This window comes from Scyliorhinus canicula, chromosome 4, assembly GCF_902713615.1.
Source record: "Scyliorhinus canicula chromosome 4, sScyCan1.1, whole genome shotgun sequence".
Classification (NCBI taxonomy): domain Eukaryota; kingdom Metazoa; phylum Chordata; class Chondrichthyes; order Carcharhiniformes; family Scyliorhinidae; genus Scyliorhinus; species Scyliorhinus canicula.
Window position 1 is genome coordinate 104,337,178 of NC_052149.1, and position 15,320 is coordinate 104,352,497.

At 44.3% G+C, this 15,320-nt stretch overlaps 1 protein-coding gene across 2 annotated transcripts in view; it reads right to left on the reverse strand.

The window, feature by feature from the left end:
* Positions 1-1,325: 1,325 nt before the first annotated feature.
* Positions 1,326-15,320, reverse strand: part of itpa (inosine triphosphatase (nucleoside triphosphate pyrophosphatase)) — a 44,243-nt gene continuing 30,248 nt past the window's right edge. For both annotated transcript variants that reach the window (XM_038794956.1, XM_038794957.1), the window contains exons 5-8: positions 13,140-13,171; positions 5,662-5,777; positions 1,675-1,751; positions 1,326-1,555 (exon numbers count right to left, since the gene is read on the reverse strand). In XM_038794956.1, coding sequence (XP_038650884.1) covers positions 1,441-1,555; positions 1,675-1,751; positions 5,662-5,777; positions 13,140-13,171 — 340 coding nt within the window. In that variant the 3' untranslated portion in view covers positions 1,326-1,440. The remainder of the gene's footprint in view (positions 1,556-1,674; positions 1,752-5,661; positions 5,778-13,139; positions 13,172-15,320) is intronic.

Here is a 15,320-nt window from a genome sequence, read left to right on the forward strand (position 1 = left end):
TATCGGCTTATGTCACAATAACGCAATGTCAACCCTAAGCAGGAACAAGCATTCTTTCATAATGAGCACAGTAAGAAGTCTTACAACACCAGGTTAAAGTCCAACAGGTTTGTTTCAAACACGAGCTTTCGGAGCACGGCTCCTTCTTCAGGTGAATGTTGATTCACCTGAAGAAGCCGTGCTCCGAAAGCTCGTGTTTGAAACAAACCTGTTGGACTTTAACCTGGTGTTGTAAGACTTCTTACTGTGCTCACCCCAGTCCAACGCCGGCATCTCCACATCATTTCATAATGAGTGCATAGTATTCATTTCAAGAGTTTTTCAATTTAAGAGATCCCATCGGTCTTATAAAAAAGTGTTTTGCCAGTGTACAGAACGTCACCATCATGTGGTAGGTAAGAATCTAGGACAAACAGACTATAAAATTCATTTTAAAAAAGGGCTCTTTTATGTAGTGGATAATAATTGGTTGCACGTTACACAGGAATGAATTATTTGAACACTTGTTTATATTACTGAACTCAACTGCACTACTCTTAATACAACAAAATGAAATGAGGTAGAAATTTGATGGTGCCATGACTGTTTTCAGGCACTAAACAGGCATCTAAAATCAATTTGACAGACAAGAGTTTAGCCACTCATTACGTGCCATAAAGCCACCCCCCCCCCGGTCTATATACAAGCAAGAAAATAGGTGGCGAAGGTGTACCTTGCTTTGGGCCTGACACCTATTCACGCTCTCAGTAAGGTGATGTTGCCCTGAATGAGATAGTTATGCAGCCTAACCAGCTGTCTTTAAAGGCATCACGCTGTCAGTGCCCACCATAAAACACAAGATTCAAAAGAGATTTCCACCTGATTATGTTTTCTCATGAATAAAGACCCATAAGCACATTGCTTGTGAATTAGCATTACAGAACCCCCATAAAAGTATCCGTCCTCACTCACTAAGTAATTATTCCAAAAATAAGCTCATAACAAAATGAAAGACCAGTTAGAATCCTGATCTTGAATGACATGCTCAAGTGTTACCGCAAGGGTGAATTTCACCCGTCCTGATTGGAGCATTGAGGAGAAAGTGAGGTAAACTATTCAGGGTATCTCTTGTGGAAGTGCTAAAGAATGGTTTTAGCAAGTGATGTATCAAAATAAAATGCCTGGATTTCTCCGAGGATGTGAATATGGGTGATCCAACTTGACTTGTCCTCAGAACATCCCACTTCATCAGGCTTTGCTAAGACTTGTTTAACAAAGATGAGGGTATGAAGATAGAACTGCTTTGCTAGTGCATCATAGCCCAACAACTTCATTGCAAAATAGTGCCACATTTTAAAATATTTATTTTCACCTGTTTGATACAAATTACATTAATGCATTGTACATTTTTTTTTTTTACAAAAGATTAAACATGCAGACATTATTAATTACATTTCTCTTCTAGCCTAGCTTTTTTGTGGAATCATTCTTCTCAATAAAATAATCTGCCAATTCACGAAGTGCTTTGTAACGGTGGGAGATTGAATTCTTTACCTCTTTGGGCATTTCTGCATATCTGGAGAGATTCAATGAAAGACACATATTATTGGCAAAGCAAAATCGGATAAAATATCCATGTACACATTTAAAGAAACGTTGGTGTCCTAGCAACTTGAAAAGTGTTTCATGACTTACGTCAGATCAAAGCCGTCAGGCTGAAAACAAGGATCCCAACCAAAGTTTCTCGGTCCCCGAGGATCGACTATCTTGCCCTCCATGATGGAAAAGATTGAATCATGTCGGTTAAATAAAGAAATCACTCATTTTAAACCAATTTATGCCCCTCCCATCGGCAATTTTTCAGTGCCCTTCACTGCCACCCATAGCCCTGCATCCGTCACCATGGTTATGATAATTTAAAAATTCTTTCCGGGATGTTGCTGGCTAGGCCAGCAATTATTGCCCATTTCTAATTGCCCTCGAGAAGGTGACAGTGAACCGACTTCTTGAACTGTTGCAGTCCATGTGTTGTCGGAACACCCAATGCTGTTAAGGAGGGAGTTCCAGGATTTTCATCCAGCAGTAGTGAAGGATCAACAATGCAGTAGGTGTTTGGCTTGAAAGGGAGGTTGTAGGTGTTCCCATACATCTGCTGCCCTTATGGTAGAGGTTGTGGGTTTGGAACGGGCTGTCGAAGTGTTGCTGCAGTACATCTTGTAGATGGTCACACTGTGTGTCGGTGGTGGAGGTAGCGGACGTTGAAGGGGATGGATGGCCTGGGAGTTCCTTCCACGCAGACATTGGGAGAATGTGGCAAGCTCCACAGAGACCGTCACCCGCTAACCACTGTGCCACAAGTCTGCACTGGGCATTGTGCACAGGGCCGCCTGCTAGCAGCTGTGAAGTGCTGGATGGCATAAATGTAGAGATTAGACATGCATGTTACATAGGAGGAATGTTTTCAATGTGGGATTTTAAATTTAATTTAGATTGGGATAAGAGGACGAGCTCATGTTAGAAAGGGAGTGGACTTCCCGAGTGCGTTAAGGATAGTTTTCTGCAACAACATAACCAACAGTCATGCCATATTAGATTAAGCAATGCCTAATGAGCCAGATGCAATTAACATCCTAACCGTGCATGAACATTTTATTATAACATGATCAAGTTCAACATAGTGTTTGAAAGGCAGAAATGCAAAACAGATTCCTGAGATTTTAGACTTAGGCAGTCAGACAATTTACAGAGCAAGTAGGCAATTCAGCCCATTGAGTCTGCACCAGCCCTTGGAAAGAGCACCCTACTTAAGCCCACACCTCTACCCTATCCCCGTCACCCAACCTAACCTTTTTGGACACTAAAGGGAATTTAACATGCCAATCCAACTAACCTGCACATCTTTGGACTGTGGAAAGAAACCAGAGCACCCGGAGGAAACCCACGCAGACTCCACACAGACAGTGACACAAGCCTGCAATCGAGCCTGGGACCCTGGAATGGTGAAGCAACTGCGCTAACCACTGTGCTACCGTGCCGCCCATGACGTATGAGGCAGAGACAGACACCAGCAAGTTGGGCAAATTGGTTAATGGATAAACGAACAGAAGCTCATTTGTAGATGTTCAGAAGATAATCAGATACGCAACTAGTTTATGCCTCGAGGGGCAAGAACTCAAGTTACCAAAACAAATGCCATGGACGATGAGGTGATTAAGGGACAACATACTACTAAAAGAAAAGCATACAAAAATGCAAAGACTACACAGACCCTGGTGACTCCGAGATATAAAGAACAAAAGGTGATAAAACATGGTTAAAAATAGGGAGCATGAAAAGAAACTTGTAAGGAATATCAAAATAAAATTGACACTTTAAAAAAAAACATGAGGAAAAAGAGGGTTATCGGGAGAAACGTTGGCCCCTTGTAAACTGATAACTGTAAATTAAATTGTAAATGAAAATATGGAAATGAAAGACATGTTGAATAATTACTTTGCATCAGTACAGCAGAGGACACAACAGGGAAACTAATATTGAATCAGCGATAGGGACCAACCATAAATAACTTTAGTAAAATCAGTATTGAAGAGATTAATACAGGTAGCACTAAAGAGTGACAGGTCCCCAGAACCAAATGGCCTCCACCCGAGAGGTTAGTGGAAGCAGAAGAGAACATTACAGATGCCCTAATTATAATCTTTCAAAGTTCGCGCACTTTGAGAACTGTACCTTTAGATTGGAAAGCTGTGCATGTAATGATGCTGTTAAGAAAGAGGTGGGGAAACCAAGGAATTATCAAGAAGTTTATCTTGGCATCTATTGTCAGGAAATTACTAGAATCAACATTGAAGGATAGAATGGCCGATCAGGGAGAGCCAGCATGGATTTGTAAATCCGATTAATCTAAAGGGGTGACTAAAATCATGGGTTCAGGAATATCCGTGGGTATTATTTTTATGGACTTCCAGAAGGAGTTTGTTAAAGTTCCTGAGAAGAGGCTGCTAACTAAAGCTGAAGCTCGTGGAATTAAAAGCGGATGACTAACCTGGTTCGAAAATTGGCTGAGCATTCAAGACAGAACAATGGGCAGGTACTCTAATTGATGAGGGATTTCCTACAATGATCTGTGTTGGGGTGTCAACTGTTCATCATATTTATGAACTTAGATAATGGGATAGAAAGTTACAGGTCCAAGTTTGCCGATGACACAAATATCGGTGGGATTGTTATCAGTGTAGATGCAAAATTACAAGAAGACATTAGTAGATTGTGGGGCAAAGATTGTGGTAAATGGGTTTCAATGTAGGCAAATGAGAGGTCATCCACTTTGGGCCCAAAAAAGGATAGACCAGAGTATTCCATAAAAGCTGAAATAAAAAATTGTGGAGCTTCGAAAAGATTTGTAGGTTCAGGGGTGATTAAAATGTCCTGGAAAGGTGCAGAAAATGGTCAAAAGTCATGCTGGTCTTCATATCTTGCAGATTAGAATACAATGGGGTAGAAATTATGCTGCAGCTATACAAAGCTCTGGTTGGATCATACTTGAATTACTTGGGGCAGTTTTAGATAACATACCAGAGGAGGGATAAATTGGCCTTGGAGGGAGTGCAGTGTAGATTTAACAGAAAGATACCGAGACTCAAGGGTTAAACTATGAGGAGCTATTACAAACTGGCTGCATTCCCTGCATTTCTGACAGTAAAGGCATAATTTGATTGATTTTTAAAAAGATTATACGGAGAGCTGATGAAGGGTAGATAGAGAGAAACTATTTCCAATGGTTGGGGAGGGTCTATGATTGAGGGGCAGAGTCCAAATGTTAGAGTCAGACCTTTCAGGAGCAAAATTAGGAAACATTTCTACATGCAGAGACTAATGAAGTTTGGATGTGTCCTCTGCAAATGGTAATTGGTGCTAGATCCATTATTAACTTCATTTTTGTTCTCCAAAGGTATTAACGGACATATGCAAAGGTGAATATGTGGACGTAGGTCACGGATCAGTATGAATCTCATTGAACGGTGAAACGGGCTGAGGGCTAAATGGCCCACACATGCATCTATGATGCCCAACTGCCAAGAAGCAAAAAAACTTGCATTTATTTAGCACCCTTCATGATTTTGGGATGTCCTAAAGCAATTTACAGCTAATGAAATACTTTTGAAGTACAGTCAGTGTTGTAGGAAACAGTCAAAATGCGCAGCTAATATGAAAATTTACCCCAATATTGCCCAAGTACAGGAGGAAAAATCCACAGGATTATCAACAGCTGCTGTAGCCCTGGTTGAGTTGGTAGCACTCACTTCTGAGTCGGTAACACTCTCTTCTGAGGCACAAGGTTCTGGATTCAAAGTCCTACTCCAGGACCTGAGCACTAAAATCAAAGCTGACAGTCCAGCACAATACGGAGCGAGTGCTGCACTGTCAGCAGTGACATCTTTGGCAGAGATGGTAAACCAAAGGTCTATCTGCTTTCTCAGGTGAATGTAAAAGATCCCAAGGCTCGATCTCGAAGAGGAGCCAGGGAATTATCCGCAGTGTCCTGGACAATGTATAACCTTCAATCAACATCACAAAAACAGTTTGCCGAGTCAGTGTTATTGGTGGGAGCTTTCTGTGCATAAATTGGTTGCCACATTTCCTACATTACAACAGCGATAACACTTCTCTGTAATTACTTACCGGAGTTTTCCCTCGAAATAGCTTCACTGGGTCTTTTGGGTTTCCTGTGCTGTAAGCAAAGGTACAGAGTGCATATGCTGATTTGTCTTCAAAGCCTGCTAACATCTTATGCAAACCTGGGAAGAGAAACACAAGGGTGGTGCAAATTAACAACAGGTGTATTTGTGTTAGCTCAGTAAGTTGGATTTTCTGATGAGTTAACACTAACGATGTACATTCTTCCTACATGCAGAGGGCAGAACTCTGCTACAGATTCACTTATGACTCGCATTAATGTTGCTGTCTGACTGAGTGAAAGGAGATGTCCCTTTTTTCTTGTTCCAATTTTAGATATTTAATAGAACATGTTCAAAATTATGAGGGGTTTTGATAGAAGAGATAGGGAGAAACTGCTTACATTACAGAATGATCAGTACAACCAGGAGACATAAATTTTGGGGGGGGGGGGCTCACTTAGCTGCTTTAGAGAAGGAACTCTACAATGCGACTCCAGACGCACAGCAGTGTGGCCATCTCTGAACTGTCCTCTGAAATGGCCTTGCCAGCCACTCAGTCTAAGGGCAATTAGGGATAGGCAACAAATGCTGGACTTGCCAGTGACACACTCAGCCCATGAAAGAATGAGATCAATTCTGATCTGTGACCTAACTCCACATCACTGCCGTTGCAAAATTGGATAACCGAAAACTCAGTCTCAGATTTAAAATTAATATTTGATATAGCATCAACTGCCATTTGCAGAATGAGTTCTAAACTGCAAGAAGTGTATCCAAATTTTGTTCGAAAGGTCCGGCTGTAAAATGTAGACTGTGACCCTGAATCATGTTTGACCTACTTAAATACATTGCTTCCCATTTCTGCAGATCGAATACCACTTGCCACTTTCCTGCCCAGTCCGTTGATACCTTTCTGTAGTCTACAGCTATCTCACCATCAATCACACAACCAATTCTTGTACTCTCTGCAAGCCTCTTCATCATGCCCCATACATTTCAGTCTAAATCACAGTGATATCATAAAAAGCAATTTGACATATCCCTCCCTTCCCCTCCTCCTCTCTCTTCTCCCCCACCTTCTTCTCTCTTTTCTCCCTACACCCCCCCACCTCCCACCAACCATGGGGCGAATTGTTTAATTTCTTAGTAGTTTGGCCAGAAATTGGGGATAACAAATTACCCAATGAAGACAAGTTGATAAGCAATACTCGGAATCAAACTCACCTTCCTGTCAATAGGCATAGTGCTCAAATGGCCTTCTCGGTGCCGTAGGCTGTGGTATTTATTTGCCCTGAAGCTCTCTTGACAGTACTCACTCCAGAGGGTAGGGCTGTCAACTTGCACCCAAGCTCCAGGTTCTTGTATGCCCATCAATAGTCTCCCTTGCCCATCTCGTGTGCAGTATTGCTAAACCTATTGGCTAGTAATACTAATAAAACCCAAAATTCAAAGACAGATTTAATGCAAATTTAATTTATCAATTTATTTTTCTACCACAGCAACACATCATGGGGCAATTGTTCTTTCTCCAGTTCTCTCCCAAATGGCAGTAGCTGACGTTGGCAGCTCCACTTCTACCCTGCTGCCCTTAATTTACAATCCTGGACAATGAACAGCAACAGTGGGAGCAGTGTTGTAAAGTTTGATTCTGCCCATAAGAGCAGAGTGAAGGACATGAAGATTAGGAATCTCAGCTGATTTTATTGTTCTTGCTGCTCTCTAACCCAGGTATCGGGAGGCCAATTCAGTCAGCAGCAGCTCAGCAAAAGCAGCCGCCACCAGGGATTGAATGAGATGGCTTTGAGTTTGCATTGCTCATTATCACACCATGTAATCTAATCAAGGGTGTGGTATTATTCAGCTAAACTGGAGGGAAAACATTTTCTTGATCAGCAATGAACTATTGAGTCTTCATCAATTGAACAGTCAAAACTGAGTTTGATAGAGGGATATGGAACTAAGATGGGTAAATGGGCTCGAGATACAGGCCAGCCATGACCCAGTTAAGTAGTGGAACGGGCTTGAGGCCCCTACTGCTGCCCCTAACAAAGCTCAGTCAAGCTTATCGTCGACTGCATTAAAACAGAACTATGAAACAGTTTAAATATATCCTTTGTAGGCTTGAGACCATAAGGAAGCCATGGCTTCTAATACCAACATTCATTCAAATCCACTTCAATAACTCCTTCATCAGAATGTGGGACTGTGCCAATCTATCGAGAAGCTATTCAGAGCAACTGGCTTACTTCGCTTCAATCATGCCTCCTACAAGCTGTTGCAGAGTGACATGGCTGGCCATTATGGAACATGTTATGTCCCTCCTGGTGGGAAGAGGAAGTGTGTTGGCAATTTGTCTGGAAAAAATATATACAGGGAGACAGAAAAGAGAAACTCAAAATCAAACCACTATCTCTCAATATAGTCTAGCCATAGACTGCTGCGTACAGAATACACCAGGCTCTCTTGTACTCCAGATTCTCACTACAGAAAATATGCAAGGTATACTTTTCGAATTTCAGTAATTATTACTGGGCGGCTAACATAGCCATTATAAGGAAGTGGGTGGTGGTGGTGGGATCAGTTTGGGAGCGGATGGAGGCACCAGTCTGGGACATTGGTAATGGCACCTTTGCCATTCCTGCCGCTCAATGATCCCCGTAGTGGTGGCAGCCCTGAGAATCTGGAGTCAGTGGAGGAAGTATGCTGGAGCAGTGGGAGCATCAGTCTGGTCCCCAATATGTGACAATCACTGGTTTGCCCCGGGGAGCTTGGATGGGGGGCTCAGAGTATTGGCGAAGGGCGGGAATTGAGAAGAAGATGGGGGACTTGTTTTTAGAGGGGAGCCTCCCGAGCTTGAGGGCGCTGGAGGAGAAGTTTGGGTTGGCAAGGGGGAACGACTTTAGATATATTTACAGGTACAGGACTTTCTGCGTGGGCAGGTACCATCCTTCCCACTCCTGTCACTAAGGGGGATCCAGGATAGGATAGTGTCTAGGGGAGGGGAGCGTCTCGGACAGCTACAAAGCACTCATGGGGGCGGAGGAGACTCAGACCGAGGAGCTGAAGCGCAAGTGGGAGGAGGAGCTTGGTGGTGAGATGGAGGATGGCTTATGGGTGGACGCATTGAGCAGACTCAACGCGACCACAACATGCGCCATGCTCAGCCTGATCCAATTCAAGGTGGTCCACCGGGCCCACATGACAGTGGCCCGGATGAGCAGGTTCTTTGGGGGAGAGGACAGGTATGTAAAATGTGCGGGAGGACCAGCGAACCATGTTCACATGTTCTGGGCGTGTCCAAAACTTGGGGGATATTGGTAGGGGTTTGCGGACGTCATGTCCAGAGTATTGAAAACAAGGGTGGCAACGAGTCCAGAGGTGGCGATTTTTGGGGTTTCGGAGGACCCGGGAGTCCAGGAGGAGAAAGAGGCAGATGTTTTGGCTTTGCTTCCCTGGTAGCCTGGAGACGGATACTGCTAGCTTGCAGGGACTCACAGCCCCCTAAGTCGGAGAGCTGGCTAACTGACATGGCGCGCTATCTCGGCCCAGAGAAGATTAAAGTTCGCCTTGAGAGGGTCACTGTTAGGGTTCGCCTGGAGGTGGCAACCATTTATCGACTTCTTCGTGGAGAATTAATCATCAGCAGGGGGTGGGGGTGGGGTTAGGGTATTGTAGAATAGGGGGTCAATTAGGCAGGTCTTGGCGGAATGGGAGTCGGTGATTGCACTATTTTTATTGTTCTTTGTACGTCGTTTTATACTGTTGTTGTTTGTAATGCCAAAAATACCTCATTAAAATTGTTTATAAAAAAAGGTACACTTTTAGCTACAGCTCTCAAACAATTGGCTAACTGATACGTAAACCCTCCAATGAGATCACAACCTGCTCATCAGTCCCGGATGCCAATTATTGGCCATGCAAATGTCGACTTGATACTTTGCCATTTTGATTACGTTAACTTCCTAATGCTGGAATGCCCATCCTAAATGCAACACTGTCCGCAGAAAGCCTCAATCAATGCACAAAAAACTTGTAATTAAACGTGACCCACATACCTTAGGAGAAACTATGGGTTGAGAAACTATAGGCTGTAATGGGTTAAAATATTCAATCTGATCAGTAATGTCGATCGCAAACTAAATTTGGATCAGAAACTGTGGAGTATATTGGCATGGGTTACAGACTAGTCAACAAACTGAAAACAGTCGTGATAAACGGGGCAGTAAGCGAAGTGCCGTAAGCATCAGTGTTAGACCTCAACTATTTAAAATCCATACCAATGAGCTAGATAGATCATAGCACAGAAAGCGGCCATTTCATTCATCGAGTCTGCACCAACCCTCTAAAAGAGCATCCTACTTATTCCCACTCCCCCCCGTCCTCACCCCACAGCCCCACCTGACCTTTGGACTATTGGGGGCAGTTTAGCATTATCAATCTATCTAGCCTGCACATCTTTGGACTGTGGGAGGAAACGGGAGCACCCAGAGGTGCAAACATAAAATGATAAGCAGGCACATTAAAATCAGAGTCAGTGCGGATATATCCTTTCTAACACTAACTGGAAGATCTGGGCTGCTGTATTTTGTCTTACATTTTTGTCTTTTCATCCAACCTTTCTTTCCCTCACTACTATTTTGTACCTAATTTGACAATTCATTTACCTACTGTGACGAATGCAGGATTTTAGATATACCGGATTATAAACAGTTGGATTATAAACATTTAGAAATGTAAGGGTCAAAAGCCTGGGTTAGAGTGTGTTTGACTGCAGTAGTCACGTTTTTAAAATAATCTTGTTTTGGAAGACCAGAAAGCTTTTGGGAGCCAGAGGTGAAATTGATCAAGGTAAAATTTGGGCTAATGCACTGTTGTTTGACAAGGGCGAGTCCATGTGTTTGAAGTTTGGGGAGTTGATTTGTTTTCAACTTGGGGAGTTGATGTTATTACTGGGTGGAGCCAAGGTATTCAGACATTTTGAGAAAGACTTTTGAGTTGAGTTTTGATCTGGCTACCCTTTAGACCGTTAGTCTTTTGCTCTCACAGTAGGATAGTTAAAAAAGATTAATAGTATGTAAAGCTGCGCAGACTTGTCGGAGGACAAGGAAGCTGAAACAAACCAGTTGAAACAACTTTTTGTACACATCCAGCCAGAGTCTGCAGAGGTTCTAACAGGAGCCAAACCTGTCTGGAAATCAAGTATTACTCTGTGCCATTGGGATGTAGAATAGATTGAGGGCTGTATGTTTTTTCTTCCTTGTTGTTTAATTGGGAATAGAGATCGTAATTAAGGGTGTTCCATTTACTGTATTGAGTAGTATTGTTTAAGGGGTAATTGTGAGCTATTTTTGGGTGTGATGTTAAAGAGTTAGTATTCTGATAATAAAGTTGCGTTTTGAAATTCCAAATCCCTATTTCTTCGTGTAATCACTCCTGGGGCGAAGCATTCCTTCCGCACAGTCTTACAAAATAAACTAAAATTTTGGGGTTTCGGTCCAGTATTGTAGTCACTGTTGGGGTTAGGTCTGGTACTGTAATACTACCCTAATTCATCATAGTCCTGCTAACTTCTCAAGTCTCTCATCTCGTTTGTTAATGATGCGGAGATGCCAGCGTTGGACTGGGGAGAGCAAGGGAAGAAGTCTTCCACAACAGATTAAAGTCCAACAGTTTGTTTTGAATCACTAGCTTTCGGAGCACTGCTCCTTGTTCAGGTGAATGAAGAGGTAGGTTCCATTAACATATATATAGACAAAGTCAAAGATGCAAGACAATACTCTGAATGCGAGCATTTGCAGGTAATTATGTCTTTACAAATCCAGAGAGAGGGGTAACCCCAGGTTACAGAGTTGTGAATTGTCTCAAACCAGGACAGTTGGTAGGATTTTGCAAGCTCAGGCCAGATGGTGGGGGTGAATGTAATGCAACATGAATCCAAGGTCCCGGTTGAGGCCGCACTCATGTGTGCGGAACTTGGCTATAAGTTTCTGCTCGGCGATTCTGCATTGTCGCACGTCCTGAAGGCTGCCTTGGAGAACGCTTACCTGAAGATCAGAGGCTGAATGCCCTGGACTGCTGAAGTGTTCCCTGACTGGAAGGGCACATTCCTGCCTGGCGATTGTCGCACAATGTCCTTTCATCCATTGTCGCAGCGTCTGCATGGTCTCGCCAATGTACCACATGTCGGAACATCCTTTCCTGCAGCGTACGAGGTAGACAACGTTGGCAGAGTCGCATGAGTATGTACTGTGTACCGGCGGGTGGTGTTCTCACGTGTAATGGTGGTACCCATGTCGATGATCTGGCACATCTTGCAGAAATTGCCATGGCAGAGTTGTGTGGCGTCATGTTCGCTGTTCTGAAAGCTGGGTAGTTTGTTGCAAACAATGGTTTGTTTGAGGTTGCGCGGTTGTTTGAAGGCAAGTAGTGGGGGTGTGGGGATGACCTTGGCAAAATATTCATATACATCAATGACGTATTAAAGGCTGCAAAGAAGATGTCATAGCTTCTCCACTCCGGGAAAGTACTGGACGGCGAAGGGTACTCCGTCGGTTGTGTCCCGTGTTTGTCTTATGAAGAGGTCGGTGCAGTTTCTTTGCTGTGGCGCGTCGGAACTGTCGATCGATGAGTAGAGCCCCATATCCCGTTTGTACGAGGGCATCTTTCAGCGTCTGTAGATGTCTGTTACGCTTTTCCTCACCTGAGCAGATCCGGTGTATACGGAGGGTTGTCCAAAAGGGATGGCTTCTTTAATGTGTTTAGGGTGGAAGCTGGAGAAGTGGAATATCGAGCCGATGCTCGACAATGTAGAATCGCCAAGCAGAAACTTATAGCCAAGTTCCGCACACATGAGTACGGCATCAACCAGGACTTTGGATTCATGTTGCATTACATTCACCCCCCCCCCCCCCCCCCCAACCATCTGGCCTGGGCTTGCAAAATCCTACCAACTGTCCTGGCTTGAGACAATTCAGACTTCTTTATCCTGGGGTTACCCCTCTCTCTGGATCTGTAAAGACTTAATTACCTGCAAATGCTCACATTCAAAGTATCGTCTTGCATCTTTGACTTTATCTATATATATATGTTTCTGGAACCTACCTCTTCATTCACCTGAGGAAGGAGCAGTGCTCCAAAAGCTAGTGATTCGAAACAAACTGGGTTATGGGGATGGGGTGGAGGTGCGTACTTGGGTAGGGTGCTCTTTCCAAGAGCCGGTGCAGACTCGATGGGCCGAATGGCCTCCTTCTGCACTGTAAATTCTATGATGAAACCTGTTGGACTTTAACCTGGTGTTGTAATACTTCTTACTGTACTCGTTTGTTAAGGGGAGGACTATTGAACCCACCTTAATTACCGTGATCAATACATTCAATTTGTCATCATCTTAAATTTCCCCCCCCAACTCATTACTATATACTTGTAGAATTTACTGAAAATTGAAGCTTCAGAAATTGCTTTCAATCCGCTAAGATTACTAACCTTCAGGTTGCAACTTTTCCAGGAACCATTTTCTAGAAGGATAGAAAAAAAGTTTAGAAATCCCAAGTGTGTAACAGGCACCTGCAGATACACAACCTGTGTGAAGTCAGGGACCCCAAGCTGTCAAAAAAATCAGAACTGTTTAAACTTTCTTCATACTAAACACCGCAGCTTCCATAGAGAAAATGAAATCTATTGTCCTTTTGGAGGTCCACGTCCCCATTTTGCAGAGGTGACCTGCAACTTGCACATTTTAGTCACTTCCTTGTTCCCACTCATGGAGAGTCAGGGTCTGTTCCCTCCCATTTCTCCCTTTGCTGACTGATGTTGGGTTATAATCAAGGGCTGATTAAACAATTGGAGCTTTTAAGATAGATAGATAGATAGATTTCTATTACGAAGAGACATGAAGCTAAATAGAGCAGAGGTGCAGTTCAACAGTGAGCAATAAAATTGCACATGCTCCAATCTGTGTAGACACAGGAATCAATTGATGTGCCAGGCCAGTTTTCCACCAATGCTGTCTTAACTATGGAGTATTACCAGCTTTATTTTTGTTGCTTCGTCCATCCCAGTACTGAGTTAAAAGATCTGTCAGGCAGTACAACTGGTCACAGTGGCTAGAGGTTAGAAATACTGTGGAAAAGTAGGTTCCTGGTTAATGTAACCAATGCATGATGGGATGCTTGGCCATAATTATAATGTCCCCACAAAACTACTGACAGGGCAAGAATAAGAACTGACCTATTTGAGACACATACTTGCGACGCCAGTTAAACATAAACTGACAAAGAAGGTGGGGCAGTTGCAAAGGGCGAGAGGGGCAATATATGAGTATGGGGAGAAGCAAGCAGGAAGTTAGCGTACCAGTTGAGGAAGCTGGAGGCGGCGAGAGAAATTGGGAAAGTGAAGGACATGGGAGGGAACATGGTCTTGGACCCGGCGGGGTGAATTGGGTGTTTAGGGAGTTTTATAGTAAATTGTATAAGTCGGAACCCCCGGCCATTGAGGAGGTTTCTGGGAGCGTTGGAGTTCCCGAAGGCGGACGAGGAGTTGGTGGAGGGCTTGGGGTCCCAATCGGGCTTGTAGAAGTAGTGAAGGGGTTGGAGGCAATGCAATCGGAGAAGGCCTGACTGGTATTCGGTGGAATTCTACAAGAATTTCTGAGGGGTGTTGGGACTGCTGTTGGTAAGGGCCTTCAATGAAGCAAAGGAACTGGGAGTGCCCCCCCCCCCCCCCCCCCGACTTTGTTACAGGTGTTGATCTCCCTCATTTTAAAATGGGATAAAGACCTGGAAAACTGTATGTCATATAGGCCCATCTCCCTTTTAAATGTGGATGCCAAACTGTTGCCGAAGATCCTGGCCACAAGGATCGAGGATTGCGTCCCTGGGGTAATCGGGGAGGACCATACGGGGTTCGTTTAGGGGTGGCATTTGGTGATCAACATTAGGATGCTGCTTAATGTAATCATGGTGCCTCCAGAGGGGCAGGAGGTGGAGGTGGCCATGGACGCAGAGATACCTTTGATCGAGTGGCGTGGGAATACTTGTGGGAGGTCCTGGGGCAGTTTGACTTTCAGCGGGTGAAAAAGATGCTACTGGAGTGGGGGTGTGGAGGGTGGGTTAGCCCTCCCGAATTTCACCAACTATTACTGGCCGGCAAATATTGCGATGGTCAGGAAGTTGTTAGTGAGGGAGGTGTCGATATGGGAACGAGTGGAGACAGCCTCGTTTAAGGACACCAGTTTGGGCTCATTATTTTCAGCACCCCTGCCGTTCTCACGGGCTCTGTACTCCACAGGTCCGGTGGTAGTGGCAGCCCTGAGGGATTGGGGACAGTAGAGGCAGCTTATGGGATTTGAGGGGGCATCGGTGTGGACGCCGATGTGAAAATTACCGGTTCTCTTCGGGGAGGGGGGGGGGGGGGGGCGCGCTACAGGATAAGGTGGTGTCGAGGACAGGAGTGGGAGAGGGGAAGGTCCCAGAGATCCATAAGGAGCTGATGGAGTGGGAGGGAGCCCCGATAGGGGTGAAGAGAAAGTAGGAAGAGGAGCCGTGTGGGGAGGTAGACGCTGGATTATGGGAGGAGGCCCTGAGGAGAGTTAATGCGTCCTCGTTGTGCGCCAGGCTCAGCCTGATACAATTTCAGGTGGTCCAATTTAAGTTGGTCCACAGGGCA